This window comes from Protopterus annectens, chromosome 2.part0 (genome assembly GCF_019279795.1).
Source record: "Protopterus annectens isolate FY-2018-M chromosome 2.part0, PAN1.0, whole genome shotgun sequence".
Classification (NCBI taxonomy): Eukaryota; Metazoa; Chordata; order Ceratodontiformes; family Protopteridae; genus Protopterus; species Protopterus annectens.
Genome location: NC_056728.1, coordinates 1,253,521,590 through 1,253,542,362, shown reverse-complemented (window position 1 = coordinate 1,253,542,362; position 20,773 = coordinate 1,253,521,590). Strand labels below are relative to the sequence as shown.

The 20,773-nt window shown below is 42.2% G+C and overlaps 1 protein-coding gene across 3 annotated transcripts in view; it reads right to left on the bottom strand.

The window, feature by feature from the left end:
- The window catches only part of FIP1L1 (factor interacting with PAPOLA and CPSF1), a gene marked incomplete in the record, with an annotated part of 1,650,449 nt that overhangs the window by 724,722 nt on the left and 904,954 nt on the right, over positions 1 to 20,773 (bottom strand). For all 3 annotated transcript variants that reach the window (XM_044061425.1, XM_044061426.1, XM_044061427.1), the window contains 1 exon segment: positions 17,262 to 17,288. In XM_044061425.1, coding sequence (XP_043917360.1) covers positions 17,262 to 17,288 — 27 coding nt within the window.

Sequence of the window (20,773 nt, the reverse complement as noted above, 5' to 3'; positions counted from 1 at the left end):
CCTAAGCGTTGTCGGTTGAAAGAGGCACAGGCCGAACAGGCTGCTACGTCGTGGGCTGGGCCTAAACAAGGCAGACAGTAAGAGTGGAAATCTTTATGAGGTATTTGTTTCCCACAGGTTAAACAATTGTTAACTTTTTCTGACATCGGCTGAGGCAAGAAAGAGTCCCCACGGGTACTTAGCTTTAGAAGTCTTGAGTAGTATTCGGTAGAAGTAATCTCTGGATCCGACCGACCGGCACTTGCGAACAGCTTCTGCTTGAGCTCCACGGCAAGAAAGACTGAGGAAAATGGCGTCGGCTGATGCTTATATACCCGAAGACCAACAGAGATGACGTCGGGTGGAGTGCGACATCAGCCGAAGCCGGACCCGGACTTTGGAATCCGGCCGACTGCAGGGTTGCCTGACGACAGGACAACCCACTTGTTATGACTGCAGATGCATCCATGAAGGACATCCTAATTTTTAAAACTGGGGCTATTGAAACAGGGTAGTTTAGACCTGAAAAAATACAAGTGTCCAAACTCAACTGCCAAATTAATTTCCTATATTCCAGTCTGGCCTCCCAGTCTCTACCCCTATTGTTCCTTTTCGCTACCTCTAATATCCAAAACTTAAAATTTGCATTGTTGCATTTTAAACAATGTCTATATAAAGCATTAGTGTCATTTTTCCTACTATTTTCATACATGTGCTCATATATCCTTCACCTCAGGGTACGCTCTGTTTTTCCCACATAAAACGCCCAGCAGGTGGTAGAATAAACTAAATACACCACCCCTTTTGTTAAACAGTTGTGGTAGCCCGTGCTTACAAAGTCTTATAGATGGAATCGGACATGTAAGTGTCAAGGTTAGCAATAGAAGTACATTGGGAACATCTCCCACACTTGTAAATTCCCTTTTTAACAGTTGCCCCCATTCCCATATCCATTTTCTTTTTCTCGAAAATGTCCTTTAAATTTGGATTCCTCCTATAACTGTTATTTTATAGGTCTGTTAAAAATATCCAATCTGTTTGGCATTTTCCCAAATATTTCCCAACATGAATCAATCTTTTTAATTGCCCTAGTGTCCTGATTATATGTCAGCACAAAATAAGGTGTCTTGGGGTCCACAGGTCAAAAAGCTCTGTGTTGCGGTCCCCGTATCGCGTTCTACAACATTGTGTGTATTACCCAATAGTGGAAGGTATCTAATTTCCTCATCCTTGCAAAATTTCTTCCTTTAAAGTAGTAACCAGATTGTTGGGGTAACCCTCTCCAAAAAGAGTTTGAATATATTCTTGTTCTTTGATAAGGTCCTCCCTTTTGCGATGTCATTCGGACTGCCCTAACCATCTGGCCCTTGACTATATTTCTTTTCTGTAAAAGTTGATGGTCACTATTGTAATATAAATATGAGTTGGAATAACAGTTCTACCTATATACATCGGAAGTAAATCTATTATTAACATAGTCCTTCTTAATTCAGATATCCAAATAGTGCACTTGATCAATTCCTATATTATGGGTAAATGACAAAGTCCGTTGTACTACTTAAGAATTCCATAAATAAGGGAATCATATCATGTAGTCCCTGCCAAACAATATGAATGCTATCCAAAAAATGAAAATACTTTGCAATATAACAATTATAATGGGAATCAAAGACAAAGTGTTTCTCCCAATAAAGCAATACAATGTTGGCAAAAATGGGTGCACAAGAGGCACCCATTGCTACCCCATCCAACTGATGGTAATATTCCCCTTGAAAGTATAGGTAGTTATTTTTTAAAACTAGTTCCATGTTCTCCAAGACCAATCAATTCATTGTCATTAAGAACATGGAACTCTAGTAACATCTCTTCAAACCACTCCATACCACAATTGTGGGGAATAACAGAAAATAAATCTTTTACATCTATTGTGATGAAGCAGAAGTCAAGACAAAATTCAGTTTTGCTCATTTTGACCAAAAAGTCCCATGAGTCAATTAAAATACGGGGTACATTTTGTAGAATGGTTTTAATTTTTTGTCTACATACAAAGCCAAAGATTGAGTTTTTGGAACCTTCAGATGTTACTATGGGTCTTAGGGGTGGATTTTTAAAGTCTTTGTGTACCTTAGGGATCCCAAACATCCCTGGAATAAAAGGGCTTGGGGACTGTGAAGAACTCAAAGTTTTTTGTCTATCAAACCTCGTAACAAACTGTCTTCCAAGGTCAAATCAATTATCCTATAAGCAATATTGAGTTCATTTAATGAAACTAATGAATATATTGAACTAGTATTCAAAATTTCCATCATCTTTGCTGAATAAGTCTAGTCTTCCATCAGTACAACCCCTCCTGCCTTATCCGGTTTCATGACCCTTAACTTACTGTTTTGTCTACGGTTTTCCAAGGTTGCTCTCTCATCATTGGACAGGTTACACTTGTAACCTTTGTTAGGTATCTTCCTCAGACCATTAATAACTAAGGGCTCAAAGTTAATGAGCTCACTGTTTAAAGGGGGTTGTATGCACTCTTCCTACATAAATCCCTATCTGTGTCTTGTGACAAATGTTCATCAAAAATTAACTCCAAGTTTAGCTTACGTTTGAACATTTTCACATCAAGTATCATTTTAGCTATGTCACCCTTTCTAGTGGTGACAAATGTAAATCCTTTATTGAAAAGGCTGAAGTGACTGTCATCTACATTGACATCTGTGCAATTATAGATATGGAAGTTATCTTGTGTATGAACTATTATAGGTTCAATAGCTGTAGTATCATTCACATGTGAATCATCCCTCTGTTCAAAGGACCCATACCCTATCGGTGAAGGTAATAATGACTTGACTGGCTAAAACCCATACTATCATGTCCAGTCTGCAAAGAGGTAAAATCCTGTACACCCTTGTTTAAATACCACATCACAGAGGTAGACTGTTGTCATATGTAATGTGCCTGAAATCCAAAGCTGAGCCATCAACTCCTCTACGGATACATTTGTTTTTGTATTGTAGTTCCCCAAACTCCCTGCACTTTGATGTCTTGGGAGCTTACTCCAAAGGTAAAGTCCAAAGCATCTGTTGCAATGCTATGACAAGGGTTCTGAAGACAGAAAATTTCTAAATAGAGAGAGAGAGAAAGAAAAGTGGAAATGGGAAGGCGTTCAATCTGAAGAGATATCCAAAATGGGTCTCCAGGTGCTTTCCTTTCAGGGAAGCAAAAAAAAAACCTGACAAAATATTTTTCCCACTGAACTACATTAACTAGTTCTGTAATCTCTTGAAGGAGTAAATCTAAAGTGACTGGAAGAAAGAGGGGCTGCATTTCCTTGGGAATCTGCAGTACTCCAGAGAGTATAACAAAGGATGATCATTGGAATTTGCACCAATTTATGCCTTCCACCCAAGAGTCTGTTGCATAACTCTCAACTGTCCACATTTTCGCCTGACATTTCAGTCTGCTCCTCATAAAATTTGTGGTTTTCTGGCAAATCACTGGGGATTGAAGCCAGTAAATGATGACAGACATATGAATTTTAGGGTTTAAATCCTTTAACACGTGCTGTTAGCATGCATTTTCTAGTCTTGCAACTTTACAACTTTATAAGAGCAATATTTAAAATCTGTCCCTATTTTGGGATCATTGCCCACCCCACCACAATTAATTTTTGCCTTTGTCGAAATTTCTTTTACTAAGAGGTTGAGAGCAATGGTCTACTCGGACTGATTCCCTGCCAGAAAGGCAGACAGTGAGTTTTCCAACTGATGGTAGGCCAGTGAGAGAGAGAGGGAGAGAGAGAGAGAGAAATAGTGTGTGTGTCTGTGTGACAGAGTGTTTTTGGGGTGTGTAGCGGTGGATTTGGCAAGGAAAGTCAAACTGTTTCTTTCTGAATTGGATCCCTGTAATCCACTGCACTTTCTTTTAGGGACTTCATGCTATATTTTTATTAAATTGCTCCTTTCCAGATTTATGGAGGAAATTAGGTGCCTTGCCAAAGAAAAGTCCTAGATTATCTGGATAGTTTCTTTGAAACTTTAGAATGGGAGAAAATTACACCTTGCATAAGTTTTCCTCCATCCATTTTTTGAAAACTTCTGCAGAAGAATTCCCAAGCAATAAGTCTTTACCAAAGGATGTGTTTAGTAAGTAATCTGTGACAGTCTACTAAAGGCTAAAGCCTTAATGAAGCATGCCTCTCCATGACACAGCCAGTGGCAGTTGTCCTACAAGCAGACACCACAGTATCTTAATGGTATGCTTAGTCACACTGGTGTCTGACTGAAGCATGTCCAAAAAATTAGCTTAAATACCAACATTAGGATTGTTATGTATAACCAATCGCAATATCCACAATTAGAAGATATTTTGTCATGCAAATTTGACAGTTAACTGCTTTGAATGATAAGGTGGCAGACATAGAAACCTCACCCCATTTATCAAAATTTACATTGTCTTTGACATTGAGAACACAACTGAGAAAGTACAGTTTTGTACCTACCATAAATGTAGATGTTAGAGTGCTAATACAGCTGCAGTCATAACAGATGGGTTTTCCTGCTGTCAGGCGGGTCCCCGGTCGGCCGAATTCCAAAGTCTAGGTCCGGGATCGGATGTCGTCGCTTCTTCCCTGACATCAGTGCGACAGGGGTATAAAAGAACCAGCCAACGCCATTTTCTTCAGTTTTTCTTGCCCCAGATGTCAGGTGCCCCCAGAAGGAAGGCATAGCATTAATTTATGCAATAATACAATGCAATATAATCAAAAAACAGTAGTTGCAAGCAAATACACCATAAAAGAATACCCCAATGAGGTTGTATGAGGGGGTGTTAGCCATTAGGCCTGCCCCATGAGGGGAAGGAGGGAGGGAAATCTGGACTGCAGCTGTATTAGCACTCGGACATCTACATTTATGGTAGGTACAAAACTGTACTATGTTCATCGTGCATACAGCTGCAGTCATAACAGATGGGTAGAATCCCAAAGCTAAAAAAGGGGTGGTAGGCACTAAGTGGAACTAGGAGGAGCCAGGATGCCCTGCAAGACTGCAGTGGCAAAGCCCGCTCTAGATTTGGAGTATAATGGTAGGTGATAGTTCTTGGAGAAAGTATGTACAGAACTCCAAGTGGCTGCTTCCAAAATATCTTTGGTAGGAACCTCCCTGAGGAAAGCTGCAGAGGTAGCTGTGGCCCTTGTGGAGTGAGATCTGATGCCTGTAGGTACAGTTTTACCATGAAAAGAGTAACAAAAGCGTATGCAGTGGGCTATCCATTTTGAGATTGTCTGTTTGGAAATAGGCTTGCCTTGAGCACCTGTAGCATAGGACACAAAGAGTTGCTCTGATTTTCTGAAAAACTTTGTTCTGTCCAAATAATAACGGAGCTGTCTGTGAATGTCCAAGGAATGCAGTAGCCTCTCCCCTTTGTTTTGTGGATTAGGGTAAAAGGTAGGTAAGTGGATAGCCTGATTCAAGGCTACCCTGGATACTACCTTTGGCATAAAGGAAGGATTGGTTCGTAAGGAAACTCTGTCCTGATGGAAAATGTTGACAGGCTGCACAGCCATGAGGGCTTATAGTTCCGAAACCCTGCGTGCTGAGGTGATAGCCAGAAGGAAGGCTGCTTTCCATGACAAATATTGCAGTTCTGTTGAAGCAGCTGGCTCAAAAGGAGGCAGGGTCAGTTTTTCTAGAATGAAATTGAGGTCCCAAGCAGGTACTGGTTGCTTCCTTGGTGGTTTTATATTCTTAGCCCCTCTGAGGAAATGTCTTAAGAGAGGGTGAGAGAATAAAGGAGGATCAGTGTTGTATTCTGCAGAAATGGCTGAGGCATGGATTTTGATGGAGGAGAATGAAAGTCAACTGCTTAGCATCTCAGCTAGGTACTGTAATATTTGAGGTAAATTCAGTATTCCAGGATTCTGACCCTTTTTCTGATTCCAGGCACAAAACCGTTTCCATTTTGCAGAGTAGGCTTTTCTAGTAGAAGGCCTTCTGGCCTCCAAAATGACATCCTGCACCTCCTTGGAGAGTAGGGTCTGTTGTGAATTTAAGGAATCCTCCATGCGGCTAGACTGAGTGTTTTCAGCTGACTGTGAAGAGTTTTGAAGTTGTGCTGAGTCAGTAGAAGAGGCATTAGAGGCAGGTTCCATGGTGGAGAATGAGTCAGGCTCCTCAGGAGTGGGTACCAGTGTTGTCTTGGCCAGTCTGGAGCAATGAGAATCATCTTTGGTCTGTCTGCTCTGGCTTTTAAAAGAACTTTGGGCAGCAGAGGAAGAGGTGGAAAGGCATAAACTGTCATTGTTGTCCAACTGAAAGAGAGTGCGTCCACTTTCCAGGCCTGTGGATGAAAGGTCCTTGAGCAGAATTTTGTCAATTGGTAATTTCTGTGGGTGGCAGAGAGATCTATGTCTGGCCTTCCCCATGCTTGAATTATCTTTGTAAAAACTTGAGGGTGCAACTTCCATTCGTGTGGATCTGTCATATTTCTGCTTAGGTTGTCTGCCAGCGTGTTTTCCTTGCCTGGCAGGAACTGTACTTGAAGTTGGATTTGTAATTCCAGAGCCATGTTCCAAAGAGACATGGCTAGCCTGCATAGGGAATATGAATGGGTTCCTCCCTGTTTGTTTATGTACCACATCACTGTGGTGTTGTCTGTCCTTATCAATAGTTGGACTGGATGCAGTAGGTCTTTGAAAGCCATAATAGCATTTATTACTGCTTGCATTTCCTTTTGATTGATGTGTAGGTGCTTTTCTTTTTGGGACCATTTGCCATGAAATCTGTCATGTGCGCCCCCCAGGTGTAGTCCGAGGCGTCTGTTGTGATGACTTGATTTGCTTGAGGCTTGCAGAATGGGAGACCTAGGTTTCTTTGGCATGCTTGAGCCCACCACAGAAATTCCTTTTGAAGACATGGAATCAGTGGTATAATGGTTTCCAAACTGTGGCTGTGTTGAGACCATAAGTTTTTTAGGTACCATTGAAGTTTCCTCATATGCAGCTTTGCACATGGGATTAGCAGGATGCAAGATGCCATGAATCCCAGAGCCTGCAGGATTTTCCTTGCAGTCAGCCTGGTGAAGGTTGCCAGTTTTCTGAAGTATTGAGTTAGTTGCCCTTGTTTCTCTGGCGTGAGGTAGGCCATCTGGGTGTTTGTATTCAAGCTGGCACCCAGGAAAATTATTGTTTGAGAAGATATTAGTCTTGATTTCTTTTTGTTGACTGTGTATCCCAGAGAATTCAACAACATTATTACAAACGCCAGGTGTTTCAGAAGTATGTGTTCGCTGTCCGCTTGGATCAGGCAGTCGTCCAAATATGGGTATATTTGTATCCCTTGAAGTCTGCAGAAGGCAATTACTGATGCCAGGCATTTCGTGAACACTCTGGGAGCAGTAGATAAGCCAAAGGGCAATGCAGAGAATTGATAATGGGTTGAACCTGCAAGAAATCTGAGGTATCTTTTGCAAACTTGTCTGATTGGGACATGCAGGTATGCCTCCTTGAGGTCCAATGTTACCAGCCAAGACTCCTTGCCCAGCATGGGAAGAAGCTGCTGTAATGTGAGCATCTTGAATTTTGGTACGAGTAAATATGTGTTTAGGATGGATAGGTCCAAAATAGGTCTCCAATCTTTGCCCTTCCTTGGTACCAGGAATAGTCTGGAATAAAAACCTTGACCCTGTTCTTGTGCAGGTACCTCTTGGATAGCTTTCATGTCCATGAGATCTGAAATTTGTTTTTGTGCCTCTGCCCTTTGATTGTGTGTCAGGTTTGGTATGCCTCTCATTTTTGGAAGGGTGTGAAAGTGGAATCTGTAGCCTCTGTCTATAATGTGCAGGATCCATTTGTCTTTTGTGACAATATGCCAATTTTTCGAAAATAATGCCAGTTTTCCGCCTAAAGGTGCTGCCATTTGAGCCTTGCTTGGCATGCAAAGGGGAAAGTCATCGGTTCTGCTTTCTGAATGGCTGTGAACTATCCTCACCACCTCTTGGTGTAGGTGCTTGCCATTGTCTGCCTCTAAATGATCCTTGAGATTGCCCTCTACCCCTCGGGCGCCTGTATCTACCTCTTTGAGGTCTGTCCGTGGCTGGAAAGGATTTTTTGAAGGCCAATTTCTACTGAAACATGGAGGTTGTACCTGTAGGAAATTTTTCACTGTCTGCATTGATTTTGCCTTTTCCTCCATTTTCTTTAATACCTCCTCAGCTTTAACACCAAACAATACATCTTTTTGAAGAGGTGCATCTAGTAATTTAGCTTTGACATGATCTGGTAAGGTTTGCTCTTTGAGCCAAGCATGTCTACGTATGACTGATCCTGTAACAGCAGCTCTACATGAGGCCTCTAAAGCATCAAAACCACATTGCAAGGTATGTTTACCCACTTGCTCTGCACTATGCAGCAAATCCTGCAACTCCTTCAAGTCTGGTTGTTCAGGTTGTGACATTTTGCTTTTCAACTGAGATAACAAAAACTGTTGATACTTTAACATATGGAACTGACAGTTTAATGCCCTCATGGTTAAGGTGGCCGAGGTGTATACCTTTTTCCCCCCACCTTTCTAAAGCTCTGGAATCTCTCTCTGAAGGTAATGTATTTTTGGCAGTGGAGGCCTTAATTCCCTTGGGACCTTGTGAAATAGTTTCTGGGTCAGCCGCATGGCTTTTGTATAGGAATTGGTGTGAATCAGGAACCCGGTAATACCTGTCAGGCTTGACTGGAGCTGGAGGTAAAGAATCTGGGTTAAGGCTGGCTTCTGAATACACATCATCTAGTATGTCTAAGACAGGAGGAATAGCCAGAGGCCTGTGCTGAGGGAGCAAGAGGAAATCCCCGAGCCCTTTCTTGGAGTCTGAGTACTCTTGGCCTTCCCAGTGGAAGTGTTCCCTCAAGGTATGCAAGGTTTCCCCAAAAGAGTAGTCCTCGGGGGGGGGGGGGAAGAGACAGAGGGAATGGACTCCTCTGCATCAGAATCTTCAAAAGGGGAGTATGAATGTTCCTGGTCTTCAGAATGTTCTGAAGTAATGGAGGCCTGGTCAGAGGAAGGGTATTCTTCCTCCACTCTGGGCCTTTCGTCCGAGGGGGGTTGAGAACCGCTGATAAAAGTAATCAAATCCTCAGCCATTTTGAGCATCTGCTTTTTAGGCATGGGGCCTTGAGAGGGGCCCTGTGGAGCTTGTCTTTTAGTATGCATGGCTGCTTTAGATTTAGTGAAAGACTTAATGGAAAAAGAAGGCGGCGGCCTGAAGACACCTTGAGAGGTGGCAGGCTTATCTAAACTCCGAGTTTCCCCTGCCAAGAGTGGCTTTGGTATCTGTAGTCGGGGTGTGGGCCAAAGAGCCTGCGACCTCGGGCACAGAAGACACCGCTAATGAAGTGTCATCGGTAGTCAGGGGCTGCGTAGGCGCCTCACTGAGAACCGGAGCACCTGTAGTCGGCTTTAGCGTGGTGTCGGTAGAAGTCGCGGACCTCATATGTCAGTCCTTATCTTTGCGTCTTTTACTCAAAACTGGAGTCGGGAGTATCGGACGACATAATGTAATTAAACTTTTTGCCAAAATAGTGTTGGGCGAACTCCGCCCGATGCTTAATAGTGCGTCTGTTGAATGTAGCACAAAAACGACAGGCCGAGACGTCGTGGTCCGGGCCTAAGCAAGGAATGCAGAGGGAATAGAAATCCTTATGCTATTTGCTTCCCACATGAAATGCAATTATTAACTTGTCTGGCATCGGTCTGAGGCAAGAAAAGTTTCCCCAACGGGGTACTTAGCTTTCAAGAAGTCTTCAGTTGAAAAATATTCGTAATCTCAGGAGCTGGCTGACCGGCACTTGCGAACTGCTTCTGCTTCGGGCACCGCGCGGCAAGAAAGACAGAAGAAAATGGCGTCGGCTGGTTCTTTTATACCCCTGTCGCACTGACGTCAGGGAAGAAGCGAAGACATCCGACGCCGGACCTAGACTTTGGAATTCGGCCGACCGGGGACCCGACTGACAGCAGGAAAACCCATCTGTTATGACTGCAGCTGTATGCACGATGAACATCAGTAATAACCCTAGTTCCCTTGTCCGAGTCAGGACAGAACAGCTGGATCAGGTATAGGGTTTTTGTAGACATATTTATGACTGTTGCAAACTGTATAAAATCTATCAGGCTTTTTTGTGCGGTTAGAAGTTAGGAGTCGGGATAAGTTAACAGCCAGAAAAGCATCTTCTAGTACATGAAAAATAAGAATAGCTACTGGTTTGACAGCATCCATATTTAAGAAGGCAAAATACCTCTCCTGGGAGTCAGTGACTTCTCTACAATTTAATAGTCTTTCATATTAGCAACTGTATGAAAATAAATTTTTGTTGGAAGGAATCTGCGAAGCAAAGTCTAAACCACTTTGGCCTGAATCAGAAAGACCTTCCTCCTCCTCCTCCTCCTCCTCAGAAGACTCTCTCTCCTTTTTCAGGAGATTAAAAGAAAAGGAGGAGGAAGGCATCTCATTAATCTGAAAAGCTTGAACAGTTTTGAAAAGACACTTGGCAAAATTTAACCAGTCATCTTTACTAAATGCCTGACTAAACTGAGAGGTAGAGATGGGAGAAATATGCTTACCTAATGTGTGAACATTTATGAGGAGCATCCAGATGAATGATCCTAAGTGTGGAAACTAAAATCCTGAAATTCCATCTAGGAAGTCCTGAATATCCTTGCAAAGAGGGAGTTGGTGAATACCCCCATTCTTCCTCAGCTAAAACTAATCTTTTTGCTACTTTTCTGAAAGAAAAAAAGAAAAACATTTCTGCTTTTACTGTATTTGTGTTTCTTCCTACTTTATTTTGCTTTTGCGTCATCTTAAAAGTACTCAGATGTATTTATTACTGCTTGGTGTAACTCATTCTAAGCCTTTTAGTTTAAGCACTTGGGCATCAGACCAGTTTTACATTAGAAAGGTTTGTGGCCTGCACTGTGGTGGCAGGACAGGTAGCTTACATCCTTCTAAGTTGGGAACTGCTGATTGAGGGCTCAGTGTCTGTTATTCTAAAAGTGTATTAGTTCTGGTTTAAGCACTTGGGCTTCAGGCCAGTTATTTTACATTAAGAAGGTTCGTGGTCTGCACTCTTGTGGGAGGAGAGGCTGGACTCTGCCCTTCTGAGCTGGGAATTTCTGGTTAAAGGCTTATAGTGCCTGCATATATCAACTGTTTCTTACTGAAATTGGTACACCTTGTTTGCTGTAGCATTGACTAGATCCAGGCCTGCTGAATCTAGCTTGCTTTGTATACTTGTTTGTTTGCTTGTTATTTCCCTGAAACGCTAATACCACCTAAAACGCGGCTTTTCAGCGCTTCTGTGGATTCCTAGTGATATCTGCATTGCTTACTGTACTTATTTCCTTGTTTCACTTAAAAGAAAGTTACTGTGTCGTTTTTGCATTTAAGTTACCTGTAACACATTGCATTTAAGTTACCTGGCACTTGCTCACTAAAGCAATTATATAAGTCAGCACTAAAAAATTAAAAGCACTACACCCTCACAAAATCCCCTTGAGTACCTTGTTCCCCATTGGCCTTTTTTTTTCAATTATAAAGGAATTCCCAATACTATTCTAGCATGTCCAAAGGTCAGTTGTCAATCTCCTCTCCGGTCCAGCTGGTGAATCTGGGAATCTTGAGGCAATGTTACAACTGCCTCATGTACACAGACAACCCTCTCCTCCTCCCAACAAATTCCAACACATGTGAGAGATGCATCCATATAGCAAATCTGGAGGCTAAGCTCTCTCAACTCAGTACTGGTGTAACCAGTCAGGAGGAGAAGGAAACCACACTCACTACAATTCCAGTCTCACATAGACCTACCACAATAGCAAACCAAACACATAAACACACAAAAACATACTCGGAGGCTCTAAATAAAAATCTGCCTAAGCAGCAGAGACCTCCAAAGCAGACACCCAAGCAACCGCTACCCCAAAACAAAACACGTGCAACACAGAGCTCACAAAGCCAGTGTGCTGAACAGTCACAGCCCTTAAGGCTAAACAACACACCTGATGCACTTGTAATAGGTGACTCTATCGTCAGGCACACTGACGTCCCGCTCACCAGGCTGAACAAGGAGAAGGTCACGGTGAGCTGCCTGTCGGGCGCTAGGATCCGCCACATAACACAAGCACTCAGGTCACTCCAAGGCAAGTACAGATATGACTCTCAGTCATTGTCCATGCTGGTGTGAATGACCTGAGACGTACCTCCCTGGACTACATGAAAAAAGACGTAGAGGAGCTCTCTGAGCATGTGGCCCAGGCTGGTATGACCCTGACCTTGAGTAGCATCTTACCCTCACCAAGAATGATAATATGAAGACAAGATGATCAATTTCAACAATTGGCTTAAGTATTGGTGTCATTCAAAGGGGATCCAATGCCTGTCAGCCTGGGATGACATGCTCAACAAGCCATGATGCTTTGCTAGGGATGGCTTGCACCTGTCACCCCTGGGCTTTCAGATATTGGCAAAGGCTGTAGCTACCCCCATAGTGCCTTTTTTAGGAAAGGCTCAAAAGACAAACCCACCTCCATAGGTATCACAAGGGATAAGAAACTAAGAGTAATGCTACTCAACGCCAGAAGTCTAAACCTCAAGATGCATGCACTCGAAACTCTCCTTAGCATGGAGAACATAGATATCTGTGCAGTAACAGAAACCTGGTTCAAGGCTCCCGAGAGCACCCCAGCACTACCAGGTTATACCTCATACCATGCTTTTTGGCCCCAAAACTTGGACCGAACCACAAAAGGAGGGTGAATATCAATATTCCTCAAAGATACCCACACCTCCAGGTTGGTGGCACAGCATGAAGCATCAGAGACTATCCATGTGCAACTAACAGTGGGTAAAACTGCCTTCCAGTTTATAGCCTGCTGCAGACCACCCTCCCAAACCCAGGAACCCCACTCGGCCTTCCTGAGAACACTGGAAAATATGAAGGTCTCTCCAAACACCATTATATTGGGCGACTTCAACTACCCAAACAGACTGGGAGCATTACTCTAGCTCCAACACCCTAGCCCAAAGGTTCCTAGAATTTATAAACTCAAATGCTATGGAACAACTTGTTACCACTCCCACAAGAGGGGAAAACATACTGGACCTGATCATCACCAACATGGGGACTCTATGCTCCAGACCAGAAGTGTATCCCTCACTGGTAAGATCAGACCATAAACTAATCTCACTGGATATTCACATCCCGACCCCACCTCCTGCCCAGAACACCACAGTGAAAAACTTCTCTAAAGTAAATTTCACACTCCTCAGAACAGAGGTGGAATCCTTGAAAGCCCACGGGCCTGTGGAAAATACGGCCCAGACCGCAGAATCCTTTATAAATGCATTCTATGAACACCTTCAGGAAATGCATGGATCATGCAATCCCAAATAAAACCAAGACCCAATCCTCCATAGGCAGACGTCCTGTCTGGTGGACCCCAGCCATAAACCAACTATACAATAGAAGGAGGAAGCTACTAAATGATAGAGCAAAATCCCAAAAAGGGAAGGCATCACTGATCAGTATTAGCAAAAAACTACAGGCACTCATAAAATCGTCTAAGGCCAGCTTAGAGAGAAAAATTGCACAGGACACTAAGGATAATCACAAGGCTTTCTTTAGTTATGTTGGAAACCTGGGTGGAAATTCCCAGATATGCTCAGAATTAGTCCAAAATGACAAAAAATACACCGAACCTGCAGACATTGCCAACATCCTAGCGGACAGGTTCAGCGCAAACTTCTCCCCCCCCCCCCCCACCAAAAGGGCAAATATCTATCCCAGCAGAGTGCTGCCCCCCTGACATCTCAGATGCTCAGGTAAGAGCTGCCCTCTCCAAAGCAAAAAACACAGCATCAATGGGACCAGACGGTGTCCCGGGCTACGTCCTACATGAACTCCAAGAAGAGCTAAACCCAAACATAAAACTACTGTTCAATCTCAGCCTTACTACAGGATATGTACCCAAAGAGTGGCGTACAGCGACAGTGGTCCCTCTCCAGAAAGGTGGTGCCTCAACGGATCCTGGAAACTATCGCCCCATAAGCCTGACTAGCTTGGTCTGCAAAGCTATGGAAAGTATCATCATGGACCTCATAAATAAAGATATTGGGGACCTACAGACACTGGATCCTACCCAGTTCGGCTTTGTTAAGGGCAGATCCTGCCTCTTAAAACCTGGTTGATTTCTTTGAAACAGTCACCAAGACCATTGATGAGGGGAAGGTGGTCCACACAGCCTACCTGGACCTCGCAAAAGCCTTCGATACAATACCCCACTCGGGCATTATAGATAAGCTCACCAGATTAAATATAAACCCCTATGTCACTAGATGGGTTGCAAACTGGCTCAAGGACAGAACCGACATGGTTAGAATTGCTGGAGCCATGTCAGACTCCAAACCAGTTACAAGTCGCGTCCAAGGCTCAGTACTGGGACCTCTCTTGTTTGGTATATATTTCTCGGAGATACAAGCCAACACGGAAGGACTGTGGCTGACCAAGTTCACAGATGACTGCAAACTGGGCGCCATAATAGACTCTCCAGCTGACACAAGCATCCTCCAAAAGGGCCTCATAGAAACAGACAACTGGTACCAGAGCCATGGCCTCAAGCTAAACGCCAAAAAGTGCATAGTCATCCCCTTTGGCAAAAACAAAGTGCCCACAAATTACCACATAGGTGGTAATCCATTAAGTACAGAAGAAGTAATTAGGGACCTGGGGACCCAAGTTGATAGCAGTCTCTCATTTGACAACCACGTGGCCAAAGTGGTTAGAAAAACATTTTATATAGCCCACCTAATCATGAAGGGATTCACATCTATCAGGGGAGGTCATCGTGCCTCTTTACTCATCCCTCATCAGGCCCATAACTGAGTACAATGCCCCTTTTCGGATGTACCTTACCAGACACCTGCAGCAACTGGAAAGACCCCAAAAGTACCTCACCAAGAGGATCAAAGGGCTCAATCAGATGCCATATGCTGCCCGGTTAAAGAAACTCCAGCTCTACTCAGTGGCATACCGCCTGTTCAGGGGCGATCTGTGCCTGACGTATAAAGCCATGTCCAACCCGGAATTAATGGACATGCTGCACCACAGAAAATCCAAATCCCATTGAGCTACGCACTCGAGAGACTTGAACCTCAGCACTGAAATAAATAGGACATGCTGGAGGGACAGATTCATAACCCAGAGGCTCCTTTCACTCTGGAATAAAATCCCAGTCCAGGTTAGGCAGAGTCCCTCATTAACTCTCTTCAAGAGGAATCCTGATGAGTGGATGGGAGATCGTAGGTTTAACCCGGATATCACTTCTGTGTCACTGTTAGACAGAGGCACAGTATACAAACCTCGAAAAAGGGCATAGCAAAATTAATTTAAAATGGGTGGCGAAAGCCAAATACATTCTGGCTAGGCTTATAAATGCCATAGGGCAGATAGCCTAGTATGAACCTATGAACCTATAATCTAGGTTCTCCCTTCCTGGCAAAGTCTGCTGTATATTTGGTCTCATCAGAAGCACTAGATTTGTAAGTGACCTCAGACTGACAACGAGAAGTGGAATTCTGATTAGATTCAACCACCTCTCTGTTAGTTTTGCTTTTCTTATTTACCTTAGGGGTGATACCAGAGTGCAATGCTATAGCAGCAAGAGCCAACGTCTGAAACAGTTTATTCTAAAACTAATAGTGTTAAGCCTGCTATGGATAGCTTTATAAGGTTAATGCCCAACAAATACAACACTTATTCTCTTTTGAAGGCTCTTGTCGAGGCGCTAGAGAGGTTTTAATAAACATTTTTTATAGTGTTTGGATCCTGGTCTTTGTTCTGTTGTATATAAAATACAACCACTTAAGTTGTGTTCTGCCCCAAAACAAAAAAATTAACAAGTGCAAGTCCTTGTACGGAATTTGATGCCTACAGTCACACTCATTTTTTCTAAACAAAGAAAACTTCTCACAGAAAAACAATGAAATAGAGGAACAGTCCCCCAGTGGAGTACATACCTTCCAGGGCCTCTGTGTTGAAGTCAAGTGAAATGGAGAACTAAACGAGAGACTGACAGAATTCTGCACACACAGATTTGTGACGAGAAAGATCTGTGTTTTTGGCAAGTCCAACCATCCCTCATACTTACAAGCCAATGTGCTAGTGTAACAGCAAACATACAGCAAGTGAGGCAGGAGCCTGAGCTTTGTGGACTAGCTGGATATATGGGTGGCAACTCACATTTGTAAGAAAGAACTGCAATAGTGACCTTAACATCATACATTTCCTTAGGATCTGAATGTGGAGTATTGCAGTGCATAAGTTCAGAACACAGCTGAGTGTTAGTTTTTCCTTCCTGATGAGTTAAAGGAGGGCTTATAGCTACTCTGTTTCAGAGACTAATATTTAAAGTTCGCAAAACTTTATAATTTTCTGCTGGCACCCTTAAAATCTTTGTTAGCTTTATTGAGTAATCTCTTAAAATGGGTAGAAAAGTGACTTACTATAACAACTATGCAATTTCTTTGTTTCGTTATAAAACTTACATTGACATTCCATCACAAGAATTTCTCAGTACATTTGCTAGGGATAAGGACTGCATCATCAATACAACTACTCAAGTGCAAGCAGAAATTAGAAACATGGTCACCACCTCTCGCAGTGGGATCCATCAGTGGAGGATTATAGTTGAATTTACTCAGAAGTCCCAAAGCAATGAGGTATTTACAGGGGAAGGAAAACTGGTTTCAAAGGAAAAGATCAAGGACTTTCACTGATTTAGTGAGGGATGATGACGATGACACAGGGAGGGGTGTGAGAAGCTATCACATTTGTGACCTTTACTTTTCCTAAACATATCATGATTGTGTAAAAGTTTGACAGGATGGACTGTTCCCAACAAAAGGGTACAACAGAAGCCATTTTTACTAAGATAATTTCTCATGAATTACCAAAATATTTTCACACTGTTCAAAATTACTATTCCTGAAACTCTGAAGTATGCATACCCAACTGTCTACCCTTGTCATCACACTCTACTTCTAAAATTATTCTGAGGTAACAAAACCCATTATGGCTAAAGATACACTACCACTCATGACGGAGGACAGTGTTTTGCCCTAAATATACTATAAGCTCATACTGTTAAGGGAAATTTAAGGCATTATTAGCTACATTACTCTTGTGCTTAGATGATAAAATATGCAAATTGATTAAAGATAGCCAGTAAAGAATGAAAACAACTCACCAGGAGGTGGTACAGTGATGGGTATACCTGAAACAGATAAAATTACACCATAAAATCAACCAGTGGAAAGAGACTACAGCAAGATTAGTACTAATCTGAAACAGATTTATACATAATGTTGCCACATTCAGGTAAAGTGGTATTCTCCTGTACATACTGACAGAGCACTATTCTGGAACAAATACTACAAAATATATATATTTAACTACTACAGCAGTACAAACACATATCTACCAACTATGAAAGCAGCTGAAACAAACAGAAAAATTAAAAACTGTATGTAAAGTAGATATAATTTTTACAATAACCAAAAAAGGTTGCCAATAGGAGAGTTATAAGAACAGAAGAAAATAAAATTACAATGCCAAACAGTATTGGGAGAAATCCTCTTAAATCAAGGGCAAACTGACAACAGTCAAATCTGATTCAGAGTTTGTCCCTACCTCTAGAAGTGATGTAACCCAAAGAACGGTTATACTTTAAGGGAACATGTATGCCCTTGAGCAAGATGGCATCCAAAATCATAAATCTACATTTAAATACATGGTATAAACCTAACAGATATTAAAAAAAATCGCAGCAATTAAACCATTCGTACTTGATATAGAACAAATCTGTAAAACACTTGTTAAATGCAATAGTTTTAAACCATTTCAATATGTTGGCATAGCTGATAAGTGCTTAGAAACAGTTAAGTCTTTTGCAGTGAAACACTATTATGAAAACTTAACTAAAACTGCTAATCATAATTAAAAATAACTTGGTTAACCCTACTCTTCACATCAAATATGCTAAAAGTGGTTACAGCTGTGACACCCATGCACTGGCCCAGCAATCAAGGAGCCTCAATCCTCACCACTAACACCAGTGAGGGGTGTCCACATTCGGAAGGATAGCAAATACACACACAGTAAAGTACAATTTCCCTTAAGAGCACACAGAGATCAGTCAGTCTGGGGCTGGTTTCTCCCTTTCTCGCCAGATCCCCAGTAAGACTACCCAATGGCACAGCTATAGGGTCCAGATCTCAGCCAAGTGGTCAAGCTAAAACCTCCAGCACCCTCTCTGTCCAATCAGTGCTTCGTGTCCCTGCCAAGTAGCTAACATACACACACTCTGAGATATGAGTTCTATACAAACACACACAGACACCCCTGGGGAAGGCTGGCACAGGTTCTCCAGCTATGCCTCTTCTGCTCAGACTATACGGTAGTAAAACTTGCCACCAACCACTAATATCAGCTACTAATATAGCCCTTACCAAAGGGCTTCCAATTATTACCATGCAATATTATTATCCAACTGGTAAGTGTGACGAACAGCAAGGCTTATTTGGAGTGGCTTGACAAGTATCACTATATACATGCAATGTACTCTAGAGCTTAAATTATCTCTACATAAAAGAGCCATAGTTGAAAGGTTTAAAAATATTTAATAATAAATAATAAGAACCAAGACAATACCTCTTACTACATAGTGCTAGCTAGTCAAGAGTTCAGAGATAACAAAGAAATGCTTAAAATACAGTAGAAAAGTTCCAACATCAATCCACAAAACAGCTACACTCGATTTCCTATTTCCTATCTATACACAAGAGCTAACACACTTCTAAATAAACTTGCATATAGAGCAAGGCAGTGCTGGTGATGTTGTCAGGTCTGAAAGCAAATGCAAAATGCTCTGATTTTCTCTTTCTCTCTCTGTCCCTAAATTTATATTACATCATTATTCTCCGTTTCCCAGGCTAACAGAAAGTGCAACAGCCTTTTTGATCTTGGAGCTGGTCAGGAAGGTAGAACAATAAAAGACATTATACTGGTAAATTCTAGCCATTAACTCTGGTCTCAAAACAACAGGAAGAATTCCTTCACTCAGACATCTTGGCTCCGAGTTTTGAGATCAAACAATTATACAATGCTTGACTTATCAGCTTTCCTCTTAGCAGACTGCAATATGGTCACATTTTTGAAGTTCAACATTTAGCATACTTTTCTTACATTTAAGAGAACAAGCATGTGGCTTACATTATTAATTACAAATTACAGAATTATCTACAAAATTCTATCTAGCTAGGCTGGCAGCCTTCACAGCAGCCAGGGTAAATTTTTGACAGTATCACTAGTTCAAGCTTAATGAATAAAATGTCTCTGTACAAGTCAGCAGAGTTAGGGTAATAAGAGGCCATCTTAACAGAAGTAACACAGGAACAAATATACTATATATGAGTATAAAATGTGTTTTTCTAAGAATAAAGTACTAGTTACTGAAAACTGCCAATACATAATTCCACTTTGATCACTCAAGAGAAGTCAATTTTATCCCAAAAAAGAGAAGCAAAAAAAAGAAGTTACGTTCTTACCATAACGTTCCATGTGAGTTGTTCATCTCGCCTTTGTTCTTACACATGGGTTCGCAGCCGATCCCTCGGCTCCGAGTCGGCCACATTCCAAGCTCTGCGTCTAAGAGAAGCTCGAGGCACAGTCCCTATCCCATGATCCCCTGCTGCTAACCCTCAGATCTAGTTTGCAAGGAAACCAGACAACAAACTATACCTGCCTACACATGGATACGCACCAAAATTACCTATACACGTACATACCTAAAAGGTAATGTTAGATACAGGCAGATATGTTATACCTGACTGACTACGCACGCATACATAGGAACAGATAGTCACAGAGAACCATGAGAAAGACAACCAGCCAAGAGTCGTACCTGTTCCTCCAGAACACAGAGGGGGAAGGAGGGCGGAAGTGTAAGTACAAAGGCGAGATGAACAACTCACATGGAACGTTATGGTAAGAACATAACTTCTTTATGTGAAGTTGTTCGATCTCGCTGTTTGTTCTTACACAAGGGTAGCGTCCCCAGCACCCTAAACCCCAGGTGGCTCACGGGAGAACATTCCTGAGAACAGTGGAACCAAAGGAAGCCCTGTCCACTTTGTAATGAGTAATAAAGGTATGAGGCTTGGCCCAGGTAGCCGCAGCACAAATGGTATCTATAGGTAAACGAGCCGCATGTACCAGAGAAGTAGAAACAGCCCTAGTAGAATGAGCTTTAACTTTGAGGGGAGTAGGCTGATTTGAAGATGAATAAACAAAGTTTATGCAGTCTGAAAGCCATTTGGATAGCGTGATTTTTGTAACTGCAAGTCCTTTCTTACTATCTGCATGAGACACAAATAGTTGGTCCGATTTTCTGAACTCTTCTGTTCTGTCCAGGTAAAATCTCAGTTGTCTATGTACATCCAATTTGTGAAGCATGTATTCCATCTTATTGGTATGGTTCCTGAAAAAGGTGGGAAGTTCTATGGACTGATTAAGATTCGATTCTGAGCAGACATTTGGTAGAAAGGATGGATTAGTACGCAAGGTGACCATGTCTGGATGAAATATCAGATATGGTGGTCTCATTGACAGTGCCTGTAGCTCCGAAACTCTGCGGGCCGAAGTGATTGCCACCAGAAATAGGGTTTTCCAAGAAAGATATTTCAGCGGGCATGACAAAGC